A 21,176-nucleotide genomic window follows, 5' to 3' on the forward strand; every position below is an offset into this window, starting at 1 on the left:
CCATTCCGCTCGACAGATAATAAAATAGTCGGAATTGAATTTCTCAGATCATAAGAAAATGCTTCACCATCCACTATTCCACATCTTGAACCTTTGTTCAATATGTCGAAAAATGTTGACCCTTTCCCACTCCTCTCACTTTTCCAAATGGTAGGCTGGAGCTCTTTGTTACTGACCAGAAAGTAGGACCTTTGTAATGATGGAAGCAATTATCACCAGTTCCAAATTAATGTTTCTGCTTAAAAAAATATGATAATAAGAATAAGAATAATACCGTATTTTCCACACCTTAAGGTGCACATAAAAGCCTTTTTTTCTAAAGCTTACCATACGCTTTATAATCCAGTGTGTGTCATACTGTATAAGGAAAACCCTTTAAAATATGTCATTCGTTGAAGGTGAGACTTATAGTTCGGAAAATACAGAAATGAAAAGTCTACAATGACAAATAATTGACTGTGTGTTCATCAGAAGCACTTTTAATGCTATCCGGTGTGAGTCTCAAATATGCGACACAAATTCAACTAAGGGGTACAAGTTATTGCTTGGAATGGTGGAAAAAGGTTTGAAATAATTTATCTTGGTCTCTTTTTTTTCTTCCTTTCTTTTTGGCATCACGAAAAGCAAACATTTGAACGGTGATGTGTCGACATTTTATATCCACTGTATATGGATGCTTAGTCTACAGAGGTAGCGCTCATCCTTGTTGGCCCAGTTTGGCCGCTTGAATGGCTTTATGAGTGCTAAGTGTCTTGGTACCATTAAGTACCTGTCAGCCCCTCTATACTGCCTTACATGAGGGCTCTTCACCAGAACACTTAATTTCCAGCTAACCTCCTGGTAACAGCGCTTGTCAAACCTCACATTTCTTGTTGAAGATGATGGGAAGAGGGTGAAAAAGTGGGAGGCAAGGGCGAAAGAGACGGTGAAAGCGCGATTGAAGTGTAGCAAGCAATTGATGCACCACTACTCATACATATGTGCTCATGGAACCAGCACTTTGTGCTATTTATCTTGTGGTGTTAGGGGTAAAGAGATGGTACTGAAGAAACACAAGAGGGAAAGAGACTACTTTTTAGAATCCATATGAACGATTATATTCCTGATTGTGGAAAAGTTGGAATTTGAGGGGCAATTGGGGGAAGTTGTGGGCCTTCGGTGCGATTATCCGTCACATCATCGATTTGTATAATTGTATGTTATTTATCTATTTATTGATGCATTTATTTATTTATTTGTGGATGTATGTATTTATTTATTTGGTGGTCTAGAAACAGTAACACATGTTGTCTACAAGCATGCTCGATAAATGCAGAACGAACAGACTTGGACACTCTACGATTTTTTTGAATGTACTTGACACTATTTTCTGTCCATTTAATTCATTTGTCCTTTCATTCTGGGTTGAGGTTGCAACGTACTCTTACTGGACATAAGGACTGGACATACTGCACTAGTCGAATGGCATTATAGTGAAAAAACATTTTATGTTTGCCATTGTGCCTCCAATATCTGTCTGCTAACCTAAAGTCAAGGATTTTACTCTATATTCACTGTCAAGTAATCTATTTCATCGGCAATCTAAACCAAACATGCATATTATCTTTCGACTCACTCAATGAGAGTCATCTCGGCACCAAACTATTCCACTTGGACATTTGAGATTGAAAAGCGCCATTTATGAAAACATTGAAGGTGTGCAAACACATTGTGTTAGTTTTATTTAAAGTGGCAAACTTAACACTTGATGTCTGCTGCGAGGAGGAGGAGAACAAGGAGATAGAAAAGCGGACTAGTTATAAATAGCAATCGTCTCTCCAGGATGTCTGCCTTTTAATTAACAATAGAGAGCCTCTTATAATCCACCGTTAATCCAGAAGAAAAGAGGGAGCAGAGCAGAGAAGAGAAAAACCCTCAGCTTTTTGATGTTAGCACTACACCTCCCTTCTGGCCCCTTCAATGCACGCTGCTCCATACCCATAGCCCAAACGTATTTATTCTGTGAAACAGCGGCACTATATTTTGCAATTCACTTTGTCTACGACTAACCGCTGTCTGTTCCCATTAACATGAATATCTGCATGCTGCCCCTTCCCGCCCCCGTGGGAATACGTAGCGCTGGTGGATCGGCGCCTGTTTGTGGAAAACAAGCCAAATAAAGATTCCCGATGGCTGCAGGCGTCTGCTTAAAGTCCGACGCCGGTTGAAAGGCTTGATCTGTATGGGGGGGGGGGATGTCAGGCTTGCTTCACACGCAAATGCAATCTGCCGCTGAAGACACTTTACAGCTGCTCTAAAGAGAGCCAAATATGCCCTCAAATACACTTAGTGTCACACTTTAATTGCCGGGGTGCTTGCTTGAGTCTCACTGTCATAGTTCTTCCTTCTTTCTGATTCACGAGTCACCCATACCCATGTATGTGGCACTACTATGTCTTACCAGGTGTCTTTGACATTGATTAAAAAATGTATTGAAAAAAAGTGAAAATGACATTTACTACATTCAGTCAAAGTAAATAAAGCTTTGCAAAGATGTACTGAGACAGCCGTATCTCCACACATTTTTTTTTACAATTATCCTCAACATAACGAAATCAAACTGACCTTCTACGACAGTGAGCTGTGGACCATATGGATAACAAATTCTATTGTAGCATACTGTATATATATTTTAAATATTTCCTCTTCTCCCTCACTGGTAATCTTCTATGCAAACAGAAAATACATGAAATTGTCAAGAAAAAAAGCAAATTACAGATGTTACTATACTGCACCGGATGTTATACAGTATATATTTTTCTGCAAAAACTCTAACTTGAATTTTTACTGTTTGTTATAAATTATTTTAGATGGAAGGTAATACTCCAGGGTGCTTCGGTGGTTAGTGCGTTAACCACACAGTGAATGTGTGGAGTTTGCATGTTCTCTCCAGACCTGTGTGGGTTTTCTGCGGGTAATCAGGTTTCCGGTTTCCTCCCACAATCGGAAAACATGCATGGTAGGATGATTGAACACTTCAAATTGAATTGGCCCTAGGTTTGTGTGTGAGTGTGAATAGTCATTCATTTCTGTGTGCCCTGCGATTGACTGCCAACCAGTTCAGGGTGTCCCCCGCTTACTGCGTACAGATAGGATCGTCTCCAGCTGACACTTGTGAGGATAAAACGGATCAGAAAATGAAAATGGATGGATGGAAGTTACAGTACAGAGTAGTCTACAATAACATTACCGGGCCGACGAATAGGAATAAAGAATGGAGACCTGAAGCAAGGATTGGACACTGGGTCAGAAATCCAATTGACTGTTTGGTGTGTGAAACCTTCACTCTGTAAAAAATATGATAAAGATTTTATTTTCTCACAGAGATCATTCCAGTGGTTTTACTGAAGTCCAGTTGCCACGAGTAATCCATATCAGTTTGGTTTTTCGTCGTGATGGCTCTAAATGGAGACATCAATGCAGGTCTAAAAGCTTGTTTTTCCTCCTTCACTCAGGTCAGAGTCTGGGCTACGGCTTTGTCAACTACATCGATCCAAAGGACGCAGAGAAAGCCATCAACACGTTAAATGGACTCCGACTTCAGACCAAAACGATCAAGGTAACAGCCAAAGCCAATGTTCCTCTTGCTATCACACTCTATTTCACATTGTAATAGCTTACTGTATAGTGTTAATAGACCACCAGATATCGATATAGGTCTCGGATGCAGTTTTGCACGTCATGGCCGTGAAAGTGGTAGCGCAGAGAAAGGAGAAGCGGGATTAAAACTGGCAAAACTCCACTAGTTTCAGGACTGTGACGGGGAATGAGATACCTATTGTATACTTAGGAAACCATAAACTGTCAATTTTATTTTGATACCGCGGCACTGGTGAACGTCTGTTTTCTTCAGTCCAAAAAAAAAAGTTGTTACTGTGCCAAAAGTGTCATTTTCCCAAGCGTCCTTTCTTCAGTCCCATATATGTAGCGATGCGTCGAGAAAAAAAATATAAATAAAATACAAAAATCAATATCATTAACGTAGCGCAATACTATATTGTCATTAGCCAAAATATACGTGTTATCATATTGTGATAAGTTGCATAGCGTTTCTTTTTGTGTATTTTAAGATACAATGTGTTTAATGATTGATATTTAGAAAAGCTAAAAAAAAGCCAATTTGAGGTGCTGTTGGTAACTGAATGTGAGGCATAGATGTGATTAACATGCATGAGCCTCCAATATATTTGACAAAAAAAAAACAATTTAATAAAAAAAGATGACATGGGTTGTACAGATGTCAACATTTCATCTTGAAATTACTGAGACATTTTTTGAAAATAATAAAATGTCATCATTACGTTTTCCAAATATGTGAAGGCTCCCTCATCATGATTTCATGCAACGTGCAAGCTTGATGACAGGTGTCAACGCACACACCAAAATACATGTCAACACTGGGGACCCTGTGAGTGTATTTTACAGTTTGTTTTTTTATTTTAATTTCCCCTGATGCATTTCCCTCCGCGGCTTGGTGCCTGAGCTGGTTGCTTTTCAAGACGACCAGTAAATCTCTGGCTCTGGGGTAATCCTTGCATCCACATCCTTGTCAAACGCTTCTAATCTGATCCAATCTAATCAAATTCATCACATCTAATCTGATGTAATCTAATGTAATAGGATAAGATTAGCCCACAGTTGTGAAAACCCTCCGAGAATCCCCGCTCACTCCTGCAGATGAGCTGTGTCTCGCCCGGGTTCAGCACCGCAGTCCGCCTCTGGCTGAACCTCTGCCAAAGAGACACAATTATATGTGATGCCTACTTGAGCCACCGAATGTGTGGGATGTGTGTGTGGACGCCTGTTTGTTGGGATCTGTGACAACGGATAGATATGTGCGACACACGAGTGGTCTGTGTGTGCATATATTTGAATATAAGATCCATGAGAACTGCTTTATCGTCATTAGAGCTTTTAGTGGCACCTGATAAAATAGCAGCTCTTCACTGTTGAAAGAAAGACTCGCGCACCTTTGCCACTTGTAGCTTTTATTTGCTAATGGCCACTTCTTGTCATCTTTTCATTTCCGCCCTAATATATTCAACTGTCCAGATGACAGGTATCTTTTTGTGGCTGTCATTCTCGACAAATGCCACATTAAACCTTCAACACTGTTTCATGGAATGGCCAGGCACAACCTTATGGCCACTTGTGCAATATTTATTTGACCATTAGAATAGTCAATGAGGTCAGCTTTGACTGACACTTTCAAAGAAGTGTAAACAAATTGAAATTGCAGTTCTACAGTACAAGTGGTAGAGAACTTGACATGATCGTAATCAGAGCTGAGCCTCATATTTTAAACTCCCTGTAGTTAAATTCGCAAGAATACAAACAGATTCACGTTGATGGAAATTAATACTTTCCGTCAGTGTCAATCAAAACTTAACTTGAATGAACGTTTTATAAAGGATGGTGTATAATTTTAGATCTGTTGGGTACATTGGATAACATCACATTGTGGAATAATCATAATGTTGGTGTTGGTCACTGTGTAAAAATGACTTCATAGTAATTTGCACTTTTAACTGTACCTGCCAATAAATATACAAACATCGCATTAGATCAGGTTATTCCTAACAGAAAATGTAGTTTTTAAGTCACATCAGTCCCAGAAAAAAATATCTATACAGTTATACCTCGGTGTATGAACCCCTTGGCCTACGAACTTTTCGGTTTACGAACGTTAAATTTATGAAAATTTTACCTTGGCATACGAACTTTACCTTGGCATACGGACTTTTTTCGTACACGAAGCTGCCTCAATGAGTGATGTGTCGTTCGCGAAAGGAGCCCGTTCTTCTAACAACAAAATGGCAGCCGACTGTTTTTGTCCTCTATTCCCCGCCCCCAGTCTTCGGTGAAAGCCACATGATTGGTCAAGAACGCAGCAGTGAGGGGGGGGGGGGGTTTAAACATTAAAGAGACAGGAAGACGACAGTGAGAGAGTTTCAAGTTTGATCAGTCTCCCCAATATTTATATTTATATTATTTATAATTGTATTTTATTTATTGCATTCTATTTGTGATTGTATTTTATTTATTATAGTACCTATGCTTGTCTGTGACTGTAAAGTGTCCTTGAGAGCTTTGAAAGGCGCTTAAAATATAATGTATTATGATTATTATTTAAACAACCCGCACAAGCCATCTGTACACTTGATGTAAAAAGCTATCAACCCAGCTAAACAGAACACAATTGAGGAACTGGATAAAATTATCACAGAGAAAGCACTGACAAGGGATCATTCCTCAAGATGATGAAAGAAGGTTACGTTCCTCATCAAGTGTTTAATGCTGATGAAACCTGCTACTCGATTCCATCAAGCCATCAACGACCATCACAAAGGTAAATAAAACCACTTTATAATACTGTACAGTTTATTTCTTTAATTATAATACCATAGCACAGTTATTATACATGGAAACAAATTATTCTCTTTTTAATGAGACATTTCCTATGGGAAATCAATTTTTGAGATACACACGTTTTGCCTTAAACACTCTGTCTGGGAACCAATTAAGTTCGTAAGCCAAGGTATCACTTTATATATTTTTGTTTCCTCTTGTTATTTTGTGTTGGTTTTGTCTGTCATGTTTCGGTTTGCGCCCAACGGGTGTCACTGTAGGGCCCTGCCTGCAGATGCATAGGTGTTGGTCATTTTAATCAATGGCAGTTGAAAGGACTCCCGTCATGACCAGTGTCAAGTCATTGTTTGTTTCACCCTGTTTGTTTTCGTCTTGTCATGTTTTATTTGTGGTTTTGTTTGCTAATTAAGACCTTTTTGTTTGGATGACTTTGTTGGTTGAGATTTTGTTCTTGCCGACTTTAATACAATTTATCAAATACACCCTCCGCCTCCCTCCTCCCTGCTTTTTTGGGTCCACCCCAAACACCACCTTGCAAAGCGAGACAGAGTCAAAGTATTTGTATAAATCTGTTCATAGATAAACATATTAAAAATTCATACGAGGTGTTATCAAACTGCCTGACAGCTGCTCCGTGTTCATGTGATTAACCTATTCACTGCCATTACCGAATTTATTTGGGAATTGAAAAGCATGTGTGGAGCGCCATTCCCGAATTTGTTCAGGTTTTATTTTTTTCTTGCGTTGCGTTTGAAATTTAGGTCAGACCTCTGGCAATGTTGCCAACATTTGCGTATCTTTTGTACAGCCGCCCCTACTTTCAATGCACATACCTCTAACAACAAGAACGCCACAGGAGGTCGCCATTTTGTGCCTCTTTTTCGTTGAGATATCTCCCGTCAATATTGCCTCATAATGGCACGGAATAAATTATTTAATTGATTGCAAACATGTATGCTTTCCTCTTCTGAACTATTTGAATCATATTCATAACTGGATGTGTAACAAGAAGGCATATTCTGCGAATCTGAAGCCATTGTTTTGATTCTGCAGCAATGCAAGACCTCTTGGCATGACGTCACGAACTGGGGGCGGGACTTTCTGAAAATGCCCAATTCGCAGCTCAATTTTTTGCAGAGTTTGGACACTTTAAGTCATTTTTATTGGTGTTTTGCATTTGACTAAAAATATCATACTGCGTGTTTTGGGTACTTTAGATGCTATAAAACATTTCTCCGATGTCAGTTAGGAAACAAAAAAGTGATGTCGGTTGTCCTCTGAGTAATGAGAAAAAAAACTTTATTTTTATGTATTTATGTATATATATACAGTAAAGTCTTGTTATATCGATATTCAAAGGAGTCCGAAAAAATATCGATATATCCGACCCTGTTTGCATGTAATTTTCTCCGTGCGTGCATAGAAATAGTATCGATATAACCGGGACTATCGATATATCCGATATCGATATAACGAGACTTTACTGTGTGTATATATATATATATATATATATATATATATATATAGAGAGAGAGAGAGAGAGAGAGAGAGAGAGAGAGAGAGAGAGAGAGAGAGAGAGAGAGAGAGAGAGAGAGAGAGAGAGAGATAGATAGATAGATAGATAGATAGATAGATAGATAGATAGATTTATTTATTTTTTAATTTATTCAAATCATGTTATTGCTAAATGCCATGCAAGCCTCTGTGAATTTGCCCCAGCTGTGTTCACAGCCATGTTGTTGGTCGAACTCGTGAACATAAGTGCGGACACGCTTTGAAATCCGCAAACAGAAATGTCACTTGATTGTCACTCGATTCAATCAATGACTCACAAAGCCCGACATCCGCTTCTTCCTTTTCCTGCGACAGCAGACCTGAGCGTGACGCAATGCGGCCAATTCAAAGCCGGGATGGAATTTCAACAGTTAAGGTTGCCGCGCCTGCTTTTTGTCAGAACACTTGAGATGAAAGTTCACGTGTCCACAAGTGATGTTTAGCGCCATGATTTTATTCATTTATTTATTTATTTTCGTGGCTTCTTCCTTCTTGACACCTCCGATGTTGTCAGTCTGCGATACTGCTCCCCGACTGAGGTGTGAGGGGAAGTAGCATGCCAAAGGTGACGGAGGCTCCCTGTGACACACGTGCACATCGTCTCAGACACATTCAAACGCCCTACAACTGTGCACGCGTAAATCTTAACGCTTTGAGGTTTTTTTCCCCCTCCCAACTTTTCACGCACACATCTGCGCCACGGTTTTACACAAAGGCGCACACAGCTTGAGGAGGTGTTGATGGATTAGACATCTGCACTTGGCTGACAAGGAGAGAAAATGAGGGAGCACGGAAAAGAGGGGGAAAGCGCTGCAGAATGTGAGGAAGAGGGAGAAGTTTAATGAGGCAGCAAGAGAGACAGAGAAGAGGGGGGTTATCGAGAGTAAGAATAGTTTTTCCCTTTAGATAAAGAACCAAACGGCGAGGCCATTGGCGAAGATGTGCAACAGCAGACACGGCAAAAGTGAAGGATGCTGGGAAAGCCAGCTGTTCCTCATGAATTGACTTGCTCAAGGATATGACTACATATCCCCCATATTTGCCCATCTTAAACCTGACTCGGTGGCTTATGTCCCCTACCTGTCAGCGCTAATGAAAGCACTGTGTGGTAAAGCCGCTCCAGTCGGCTGTAGCAACGGCAGGAGTAGCAGTATTTGTTAATGGGATTTACTTGAAACTTTGGAGAAGCAAAATCAGGTCGACATGAAGATATTTAGGACCCGACTGTGACAGCTGCAAAGTTTACGGGCAGAAAGCTCCGACGGCTGCCATTTGGAAACGTCTGAGACGACTTCAGAGTGGAAATGGCGGCCAAGCGGCAATGAAAGCTATGTGTGTCCTGACATATGCTCACGGCTACGTGTGATGATCAATGTGTGACAATGATGAACTGACAGAACCGCTATGGGTAATTGGTGGGAAGAGGAAAACGTTTTATTCCTGCAATGGGTTGATTTTGTCTTTTGTCACCTTCGGGCAGAGGTGTCAAAGTCATTTTTGTCGTGGACTACAATTTAGTTACTATTTCCTTTGGAGGGCGGTGATGACTGAATCCAAATATAAAAAGTCACAAATAACAGTTCATAGAATCTATGCAGTGAAACACGTCAACTGTGTTGCATATTTAGTTGTACCCTATTTGTTTGTGATTCCATTTGGATTCACAACCACAAACGAAGTATTGAATCACTCCCCAAAAATATGTGTGTGATAGATCAAAATCTGATGGCACAAACTGGAAAGAAATTCACATTCCAAATACTCTCCCCTTTTTCAAGAGGTGCAGAGGTTGAGGGAAAGCAATTGTGATGCTTAACAAACCAGTTTTATTAATACAAATAAATAAATACAGAAATAAATAAATTAAGACATGAATACACAATACTACTACTACTACTAATAACAACAACAACAACAACAACAAATTGTCATTGGTTTATGATCAAGCAACCCACATTGTATTTTTTTTTTAAATTGTCTCATGTAAGCAGACCTTAAGTCAGATAAGAGAGGCAGCGGAGAAGTTTATATGTGAATCCAATGTCTATCCGTACTGATGCAATTTTTGTTGGGCAGGAAACAGGACTGTTCATGAAGTCTTCTGTTTTCTAGACCCAGCGACCCATCAACTTCATACAGCTTAACTGTGAAAGCTGTTCTTCTTCCCCAAAAAATTCAGAAGGAACTCCCCTTAAAAAGCTTAAAGAATTCTGGTATTTTAGCAATGGGTTTACGACTAAAGTCTCCGTTAAATTGCAGATTAAGTTATTTCATTTTCACTCCGAGTAATGCTTCCAATGGATTGAGTCAATTACATTTGGGGTTTGAGTCTTTTGAGTGTTAATCCTTTTCCCCAGACAACATCAGCTCTCATTTTAAAAGGCATGATGTCCAACTTCCTTGGGGGGAATCAAAGATCCCTTCGATTCACCCGGAAAAATGACGAACACAAAGTGTTATCTCATTATTGTACCAAAGAACAGAATCGGTTCAGATAATCCTAAAGTCACGTGTCTTATTTCTCTCCCCCAGCGTCAACTGACGCACTCGCTCACTGAGACGCAACATCCTTGTAGTTATTCATAGTAGTTATCTCACACACCCCACAAAAAATGCAACTGCTATTATTCATCGGTTTACCGGAGAACGTTTTTTTACTTTTCGTTTCGCAGGTCTCATATGCGCGACCCAGCTCAGCTTCGATCCGTGACGCCAACCTCTATGTGAGCGGCCTGCCCAAGACCATGACCCAGAAGGAGCTTGAGCAGCTTTTTTCGCAGTATGGACGTATCATCACTTCCCGCATCCTTGTCGACCAGGTCACAGGTATCCATGGGGCAGCAGCTACTTATTTTTAAGCCTGAGCCAAGCAAACATAAATAATGCAATCACGCAACACTATTCTCAGTCTTTTATCAAAAAACAGACCATATACTTCCTAATCAGGATTGTACGTTATCATGTTGAACCCACCTCTGTAATTACTTTCCAACAGCTCAGTTGCTCGGAGGTATGTTAGCCCACGAGTTAGCTAGTTAACTCACCAACAGCATCCAAAAAATTTGAGTCGTGTTAGATTTTTTTTTTTTTTAGATTTTGGAGTGTGATTTCACATATTTGGCACTTAGATTTATTTATTTAAGTTTGGGACATATGTTCACAACATTCATCTCTGCAGTGTGGCACATTTTATGATTAATTTACAGCGCCTTTTGTGTTCCATTAAACAGAACCAGCCTTCACCCTGGTTAATTACATGCGTGAGTGAATTGAGACATCATAATTGTTTTATTTTATACACATCCTGTATGGTGTCTAGCACGTATGCTAAAACTTTACTTACTTACTTACTTGCTTACTATTAATCACGTTTGTATTTATATGTTATTACAAATCCTGGTTTAGCACATAGGAGCGGTATAAAGCGGTATTGTTCTGCAAGGATGAATCTGGGCAAAAGAGTGTTCACACGAGAGACCACAAGCTGTCGAACATACTTGCTCAATTACACAATGACATTCCATCCAAAACATTGAATCACATCAGACCATTGTTTTTCAGACACAGCCCTCCAGCATCTCTTAGATCCATTTCATGGCGCGTGTGCGTTTATATATTTGTGTGTATGCATTTAGGTGTAAGGGTAGGCGGGGTATGTGCGCGTGCCTACGGGCTGCAACCTGCTCCACATCTTATGTGCAATGTGTACTGATGAAGCAGAATAAATCACCGCCTGCAGTGAAGTGCTGGACCGCCTGTAGACGGCGGGGCGAGGCGATAGGATTATAGAAGAGGGAAAAGGAAAACAAAGGCGATGTGCGATGGGGGTGCCGACGAGGAGAAAATAGAAGCGCATCGGGTACATACGTGTGAAGGAGAGGAAATGAGATGAGGGAAGGAGCAAAGGGCAGCTGCAAAAAGACCATTTCTATACCAATCAGCACACACTTGAGAAAGGCGAGTGCATCTCCCACTTAACAAACGGTCATGTAGTATAACCGCGCAACCGAGAGAGAGTCCCTTGAGATTCCCTACAGAGCGGCATAAACCACAGACGCATGGCAAGGCCACAGAAAAAACATCTGTTCACACCCACATGCATGTTCATCAACCATTTTTAGCAGCTCGGCTCAGGCCACATAGTATGTATGAATAAAACAAACCTGAGGCTGGTCACGCCAAGGCAATGTTCTTCGTGCATTTGCCGCAGCCAGTCAATAATTCATTGTGTTGCCATTCTTGATGAGCAAGCGGTCACTTCTGTGGAGAAATCTCCCAATAATCGACAACAGCAGTAAAAAGAGTCTCACAAAGCAACTTATCAACGAGGTAATTGTTTACGTAATAAACCCCCAAAAATATTTTTGAAGTCTTATGAAAACAAGAGTCCTTTTTACTTAAAAGTAAACTGAATCTACCTCTTACATTTATCAAACTAACTACAGTTCAATTGTGGTGAAAATGTGCTTTGTTTTAAATTCAGGGTTCATTTTGAATGTAATTGTTTTGGTGATGCCGTTTTAATTAGAATTTGAATTTATATACTGTATAATTTTTGTGTGTTTTGTTCTACTCTGCATGTCTTTTTTATCCCTACAACTGTGAACCAAGCTTGAAAATCACATGTTGACTTTGGATAAAGATGACAGTTATACAATTCCATTCTTATGTCTAGGGCGGCGGGTGAGGTAAAATTTTGTCCCAAATCCAAAACTAGGTCAACGTCATCAGTCAAATAAATTGTAGGTAGATTGGTGTAGTGTGAGCAGTCGCCATCAATGCTGCCATGACTACCACTGAGACACAGACACGCACGCACGCACACACATACACTCACACACCAGGGATGTACCTGAAGGTGTCCCCAGAAGGTTGAGGATCAGCAGGAGAAATGTTAATGATTAATTACACGGAAAGAGATGGTGGTGATTAAAAACATGGAGGATTTAAGAGGGTCCCCAAGAGTAATGCTGCACCACCATTTCCTCACACAGACATGACACAGGCACAGACCAAGCCATCAAGAGAGAAATGTTCTGCAAATTAAAACTCTCTTGTGACTGACAAAATACAAAAAGTGATTAGCATAGAGGACAGACACACAAAGAGAAGACTCCCTTATTGTCCTTTCGATTGCCATGTATTGTCATTCCAGTTTTCCCAGGTGTTGGGATGCATAGTTTGCTAAATTAAATGGAAATTGGTCACACAAGGTGGCAATACGATTATGAAGACATGTTTATTGTCACTGTTAAGTTTGAGACGATAGAAGGAGAACTGAAGTTGAAATTCAGACAGGCAGTCCATGTGGAAGGAAGGAAGGTGGATAACTTACAGGTTTAGTTAAGAGTTATAGTTGACTGTCGTCTACATAGCAGTGAAAATGGATGATGACCTGATGAAAAATATTTCACAGTGGTGAAATCCATTTAATGAAGCAAAGTAGCTGTGGTACACAGCCAAAATGGGAGAAACCTTTGGCAAAATTTTATTGAGAATGGCCAGATGGCATTTTTGGCCATCCACAGACAGTAAGAACACTAATATCAATAGACGGGCTACTCACTGAGCACAAGAAGGGTGGTTCTCTATCCACAGAGGTCTGAGCACAAAACATACACAACTCAGGTAGCTAGAAGAAAACACCTCAAATTTTCAGTGACTTTTTCCAAATCCTGTTTTTGCTGTGTCTGTCTCAATCCACACTGGTCGTCCAAGACAATTTACCCCCCACCCTCACTGCTGATTTCGCTCTGAGCCACGAAGGAAAGGCCTCTAAGCTGGGACCTTGTGACAGCTTTGGATCAATATAGGAATCAATGTAAACAGAGGTCAATGCTTACTTATCAGTGATCACAAATACATTAGATCCATTGTCTGTTCCTCCTCAAATGTCAATACGGAACTAAAGTGCTGATCACTGTGGAATACTTGATTGTGCTGCTATAGATCTCCATGGTAACAACTTGCAAACATAACACGACTCGAGATGATGGTGATTTGCCTGTGTGCCTGCCTGCCGACGAGTGCATTTTGCATGCTGAATGAATAATTAGCTGGTATTCAGCTCAACTTGGATGGATGGGAGCATTGTTCCTGATCAAAATAGCAATAAATTCTAATTTAGATAATGCCGCTACTGCTGGTAAAGTCTTTTTAACCCCTCTCCCCACACCCCCAATCAAGCAAAGCAACTGCAGCACAACGTGCGAGGACTACAAAACATGTATTCAGCCCTTTCCAGCTCGGACTATGCAATTATTCAGATGAAAATATCTCATTGGAAGATATTTAAATAACTACTTATTGAAGCAAATGTTTCGTGGTAATTATTCAGTGAAGTAATTACAAGAGAAACTGAAAATGGCTTCAGCCTCGACTCGCATTTAGTTGGTTTTCTATTATCTCAGGAAACCATATAATTCCTGTGGTGGAACGCTCATGCAAGCAGACAGATGGTACAAGCTCCTGCTCTGACAGAGGCTAAAGCACAGGGCACCTTCACTCTTCAAAGTCTGTGTTTCTCTTCACTGGCTACTTTTTCAAATGCCATCTGTAGCTCGGCACTCTAATGTTACTTTAAAACAAGTACATTGCCTACCCACCCCCCTCCGCTCAAACCCACCTCACTCGCTCTAATTAAAGAAACGCAAGAAGAATTTTTCTTTTTGCATCTGCCATACCATAACTTCTTTGGAACAGTTCACCTATTCTTTTGATTTAGTCGGCACGTTATGCAACCGTTTTAATGTGCTGGCTATATGCATCTAAAAGGAATGGCCATTGGGAAAAAAATCCAGCGCCTCTAAATTGGGAACATTGAATTGTGAACATAAATGTTTCCATGACCATGTTCTAAATCATCTATACTGGACTGAATAAAACAAACCAAAGTTTTTTTGTAAGTAAGAGAAAATAATATACAGTAAAGTCTCGTTATATCGATATTCAAGGGAGTCCGAAAAAATATCGATATAACCTGGACTATCGATATATCCGATCCTGCGCCGAACTGCATTAAACAAAAGCCGCCAAAAGAGGGCAGCCAAGCGCCATATAAGAAACGGAGCTGGCCATTAGCTCCCGTCTTTTTTGGGTGAGAGATGTTCCCCCAATGTTGCCTCAAAATGGCACATATAATTCTTTAATGATTGTAAACATGTATGCTTTAATCTTCAGAACTACAGTGTATTTGAAACATATTCATAACTGGATGTGTAACAAGAAAGCATATTATCCGAATCTGAAGCCATTGTTTGGATTCACAAGCAATGCAAGACGTCTTGGCGTGAAGTCATTTTTATTTGCATTTGAATAAAAAGTGACATCGGCTGTCCTTTAATACACAGTATGGAATGTTAATAATTTTCAAAATCATCGCGCTTCAGCAGACAAAACAAGAAACATTGTTGCAAAAAACGATTGCATTCATATACAGTACAGTGGGCATGTACATAACACAACAGGGAAACTGCAACGCTTACATCTTACTGTATTATGTATACAATTTAAAAAAGTCATCAATCTTCTTCTGCTTCCCATTTTTACCTTTTAACACAAACACTTCAATCTCGTCTGCTACACACAAGCTAGCGTCTGAAAATGAAAATGGCTCTGCTACACGGGTGCTGGGCACGTAACCAAGTCACCTGACCAAGTCGACCAATGGCGCGACTGATGGCGTGACACGTGACAAAGTCACACGGCCAAGTCGACCAATAGCGCGACCGATGGCGGCTCATGTGACCAAGTCGACCAATGGCGCGACCGATGGCGGCTCACGTAACAAGACACGTGACCAAGTTGACCAATGGCACGACGGATATATCGATATAAACAACAAAAATGGCCGGCGGGGGATGAAAAGGAGCACCGTAATAACCGGATTATTGTAATAACCGGGTATCGTACTAAACGGTACTAATTATACATAAAAAGACTAGAAATGTGCAAGGGAAATGAAAATAGTATCGTAATAAGCGGTAATATCGATATAACCGATATCGATATAACGAGACTTTACTGTAGTTCAAGAGAAAAAAAATCATAAATGGTCAAAACATTCATCAATTCATTCTCTAGTCACGAGAGTGCTGGTACACCTTGAAATGGTTACCAGCCAATCGCAGGGCGCACATGGACAAACGACTATTCGTCCTCACATGCTGTTTATGTTCATGTCAATTTAGAGTCTTCAATCAACACATTTTTGTCAATGTTTTGGTAACATTTGGTGACAATTAAAGACCAATGTTTCGAGAGAAGAATCAGTAGGATGAGGAGGATATCTTTTGAAACGTATTTAGTTGCTGCAAAATGGTACGGCAAAACAATTTCAGGATTAATTAATAACTACAGTGGTACCTCGGTTCTCGACCATAATCCTTTCCAGATCCCTGTTCGAAAACCGATTTGTTCGAACACCGAAACCATTTTTCCCATTACAAATAATGTAAATCGTTTTAATCCATTCCAACACCCTGAATGTTTACCTTTTTAGTACAGTATTTCATACGTTATTTTATGCATGAAATTGCACATTAAAATACTGACCAACACATAAAAAGCAATGTATATCTCAGAAAATGTTAAGCAAAATGGCAAATAACATAAACATAAATGTAACCCAGGCTAATTGTACATTCGTAAAGAAAAGAATTATGAATAGGCCTTTGTGGTGGTCAGCAGAAGGTGCAGGTTGACGGAGGAAGGAAATTTAATGTTTGGAAGGAGTCCCCTTCCATAAAAACTTCAGGGAGCGCTTCTGTCTGAGGGGTGCTCACACGTTCAAATCTCTTTGCTCCTGTCACGTGCGAGTTGACAGCGGGGGGCGGGGCTGCCTCTCCCGGCCGCCCTCCACCTGCAGTCAATTCTCTATTCACGGACATGGGCATTTATACGGTTCGCAATCACCTCGCCAATGCCGGATGATTGACTCACCTCACCACCGTACCTGGACTCTTCCTTCGATGTGCGAGTGTATCCGGTCCGAGGTATTTTTCCTGCGTCCTGTAAATTTATGTCATCTTCCGGAATTGCGTAATTTTGCACCCTCGTGTGCCATTTGCTTTTTGCCGTAGTAAGCGGGTCGGATCACCCCCTGCCTTCTTACTCGCTGTGTTTTCTTTTATTTGTGAATAAACATCCTGCTTGGTTAGTACGTCTCTGCCACCTGCTTTGGGAACCCAAACATTTCACTACGATCCGACGAGTCAGCTGCCGTCACTCTTGCTCGGAACGTGACAGCTACGGATGACTCGGCTACAGGATGTTCTTTTCTCTTAAAATATCTATCCAATGACACTTGCTCTCACTCCCACAGCCACATCACGAGATTTCACGGCCTACTTATTCTTTAATATCGTACTGATCGTAGATTTCGCCATGCTGTATTCCCTAGCCAGATCAGACACTCGCACACCTCCTTCATATTTTGCGATTATTTCTTTCTTAAATGCAATAGTTGTACACAGTACTTTTCTTTTTTCACTTGTAGGAGCTCTTACTTTCTTTTGAGGCGTGATTAGGGGCTAAAACTCTTCGTAAACCTATATTAAACGTGAGAGCAAAACGCAGCACGTCCGCAAGCGACAACAGTTGGTCATGGAGAGAGCGATACACCCGTACGCCGCTCAGCACCACCCTCGCGTACGCTCTCATGCGTCGTACCGGCGTTTGAACACCGATTGTTGTTTGATCTGCGAAGCAAGAATTTCTCGAATATTCTGTTCGAACTCCGATTTGTTCGAACTGTGAGTCGTTCGAAAACCGAGGTTCCACTGTATTTGCACACACATGTCAGCAGTATGTGACGTCTCACCCGGGTTATCCCACCATATGTTAGAAAAATGTCGTTTTTGAGGTGCTTGACAACTCTCCATGTTCTCAAATGCATTGCAAGAAAAATATAAAATATTCATATCTTCTTTTCCTTTCGGCTTTTCCCCTCAGGGGTCGGCACAATGTCCTCCATCTATCCCTGTTTTGTGCATCCTCTTCTCTCACACCAACTACCTTCATGTCCTCTTTGACCACATCCATAAACCTCTTCGGTCTTCCTCTCGGTCTCCTGCCTGGCAGTTCAAGGCTCAGCATCCTTCTCCCAATATAGTCACTCTCTCTCCTCTGGACATGTCCAAACCATCTCAGTCTGGCCTCTCTGACGTTCTCTGCAAAGCCTCTAATATGAGTTGTCCCTCTAATGTACTCATTCCTGATCCTATCCAACCTGGTGACTCCCAAAGAAAACCTCAACATCTTCAGCTCTGCTACCTCCAGCTCTGCTTCCTGTCCTTTCTTCAGTGGCACTGTCTCCAGTCCAAACATCACGGCTGGTCTCACCACTGTTTTATACACTTTTCCTTTCATCCTAGCTGAAACCCTTCTATCACACATCACACCTGACATTTTTCTCCAGCCACTCCAGCCTGCCTGGACACGTTTCTTCACCTCTTTTCCACACTCTCCATTGCTCTGGACAGTTGACCCCAAGTACTTAAAAATCATCCACCTTCTTTATCTCTTCTCCCTGTAGCATCACTCTTGCACTTGGATCCCTCTCATTCACACACATATATTGCGTCTCGCTGCGACTGATCTTCATTCATCTCCTTTCCAGGGCATATCTCCACATCTCTAGTTTCTCCACCACCTGTTCCCTGTTCTCGCTACAGATCACAATGTCATCTGCAAACATCATGGTCTAAGGTGATTCTTGTCTAACATCAGCCTGTCCATCACCATAGCAAATAAGAAGGGGCTTAGAGCTGACCCTTGGTGGAGTCCCAACAGCAATATCATCATTGAATATATATATATATATATATATATATATATATATATATATATATATATATATATATATATATATAGTAAAGTCTCGTTATATCGATATTGGTTATATCGATATCGGTTATATCGATAGTACTGCTTATTACGATACTATTTCTATGAACGTAAGGAGAAAATTTAAATGCCGCAGGATCGGATATATCGATAGTCCGTTTATATCGATATTTTTTCCGACTCCTGAGAATATCGATATAACGAGACTTTACTGTATATATATACTGTATATATAACGACATGTTTTTTAATCTGTGGCAAAAACATGTTCTGGAATGCATGAATCTGTCTCTGATTAAAATTTGCTAGGGGCCAGCGTTCTTCTTAGTGTTAGGGAGAGAGAGCTAGATTTGTTTGGGTTGCACCAAGCAGAAATACTACAGTGTCCTTTTATCATCATCTTTTTAATGTCACATCCCAACGTTCTCCATCACCTTCTCTCCTTTTGCCATTTCCCTCCATACTGTTCATTTCCCTCCTGGTCCCCCTCCCCTCATAACCCCCCTGCCTCGCCCATCTCCACCTCAAACGCTGGCTTCTGTCCTCCAACCTTCCTCCTTCTGTTTCTCCCTACCCAGATTGAGCTAGCGTGTTATTAGTAAGGCAGGCAATGCGCCTGTCAGTGTGTGTTAGAGAGAGATAAGCACAGGTAGCGGGAGTTACATAAGCCTCTGCTGATTACCGTGAAGGAGAGGTAGAGTTAAAAAAATGGAGAGCAAGAAGAAGCGAGAGCACTGCAAGAAAGAGACAGATTGCAGTAGCTAAAGTAAGTACATTGTGCTCTAATGTTGGCTCTATGGCTGTCAGGTGGGTGATAAGTAGCCAAGGCTTCGGGGGCTAGTTGAAAGGACAGTCATTAGGGTGGACACCAGAGACTATCTGCTCATTTTATTCATTCTCGATTGTATCTCTGCGGCAGTGTTTAAACATTTCAGCATGGCAAGGTCGACCAAAATTAATATTGATTTTTAAAAACCTGCAACAACTTAACAAAACAACTCTATTCAAATGTGGTGTGGATAACTTGAGTTGTGTATAAAGCATACCGACAGGTGTTCATTCTTTCTTGTTTTTGCTTTGTTTTTTAATAGCTAGAAATTAGGTGTGTGAATTTAGCTGTAGGTATTGTTTCTATCCAGTAGCCCCTTGCATACTGGGTGTCCCGACTTCTGTTTTCCTTGATACAAGCCATTTTTGGTTGCTTTTTGCTATGACATTCAAGAAAACATTTGGCTGAAGAGAGCTGCATGATGGCTGTGAGCTCATCTCACTTCACGACAAGCAGTGGTTTGCCAGATAGTGAGCAGATCTGCAAGAAAGAGAGATGCCTGGCCACAAATGGTGGAGCAACACATATGTAATAGACTACTCCTACTTCGAAAAATCAAAAATATTGCTGCGAATGACTGAATCACTTGAGATGTGATACGAATGTTTTGAGCTATGACCACGGTCACGAAATTAACTCAATCACTTGCAGATGTCCAAAAATGTGTCCACTCCAGTGCCAGGGTTTTTGTCATTGTCATTCAAATTCCCGGACCCACAGAATATTGAGTTTTAGGACTACATAAACAGTCAATACAGTGTTAGAAACCTTAGACTCTCTTCTTTCATTAGAAAGAGTTAATTCCTAAATTATATGGGTCTGGATTTATATGAACTTGAAATGAGCGTGACTGTCCAAAATACAATTCAATACATACATAGTGGTTTATGTAGCACTTTAACAACAGCTGAAGCTAGAACACGCGCTAACACGGAAAAAAGGGAACACTGCCCCCTTGTGGAAAAGAAAAAACTTTGCCAGAGGCTATGGGCAGCGCTTTATCAGCACCCACGCATGAAGAATCTAAACTCGAACAAATTTGGGAATGGTGTACTTCGTCATATTTTCAATTCCTGAATAAATTTGTGAATGGCAGTGAATGAGTTAATGTGTCTCAGATCTCAAGGCACCACTCAATTTATATTTTAAGTCCACCTTTTTCCTGCAAAAGGCGGTACAAATACGACAAATGTAAATAATTTTCATAATTTTTCTACTATAATCTCCTGCGAAAAGGTCAAGACTTGTAGCTTTTTACATGTCTCTGCCAACTCAATTTTGATGTAAAGAAATTACTTCACGCACTGAGTGAGTTGCTTGTTCTGTAGCCACAAAGGGACATATGTCTTCTTATGCCGGCCAGAAGGTTGTGTCAGGAAGTGCATCCGACGTAAAAGCTTGGCCAAAACAAACATGCGGATCAAACCTCTAAAGATGGAGGATACTGATTTGCTGTGGTGACCACTTGAAGGGAAAAGCCCAAAATAAAAGAAGACTTCACGCACGGCATGCATTAACAGGAAATAACTAAATGTAGTAC

The 21,176-nt window shown here is 40.7% G+C and overlaps 1 protein-coding gene across 7 annotated transcripts in view; it reads left to right on the forward strand.

The window, feature by feature from the left end:
* The window catches only part of elavl4 (ELAV like RNA binding protein 4), a 109,836-nt gene that overhangs the window by 72,239 nt on the left and 16,421 nt on the right, over positions 1–21,176 (forward strand). For 5 of the 7 annotated variants that reach the window (XM_089000374.1, XM_089000376.1, XM_089000378.1 and 2 more), the window contains 2 exons: positions 3,495–3,598; positions 10,635–10,787. In XM_089000374.1, the coding sequence (XP_088856500.1) occupies positions 3,495–3,598; positions 10,635–10,787 (257 nt within the window). Of the gene's footprint in view, positions 1–3,494; positions 3,599–10,634; positions 10,789–21,176 lie in introns of all 7 variants that reach the window. The other 2 variants (XM_089000377.1, XM_089000375.1) reach the window with 1 other exon arrangement.

The sequence above is a fragment of the Hippocampus bargibanti genome, linkage group LG07, assembly GCF_051943395.1.
Source record: "Hippocampus bargibanti isolate YZ-2025 linkage group LG07, ASM5194339v1, whole genome shotgun sequence".
NCBI lineage: Eukaryota > Metazoa > Chordata > Actinopteri > Syngnathiformes > Syngnathidae > Hippocampus > Hippocampus bargibanti.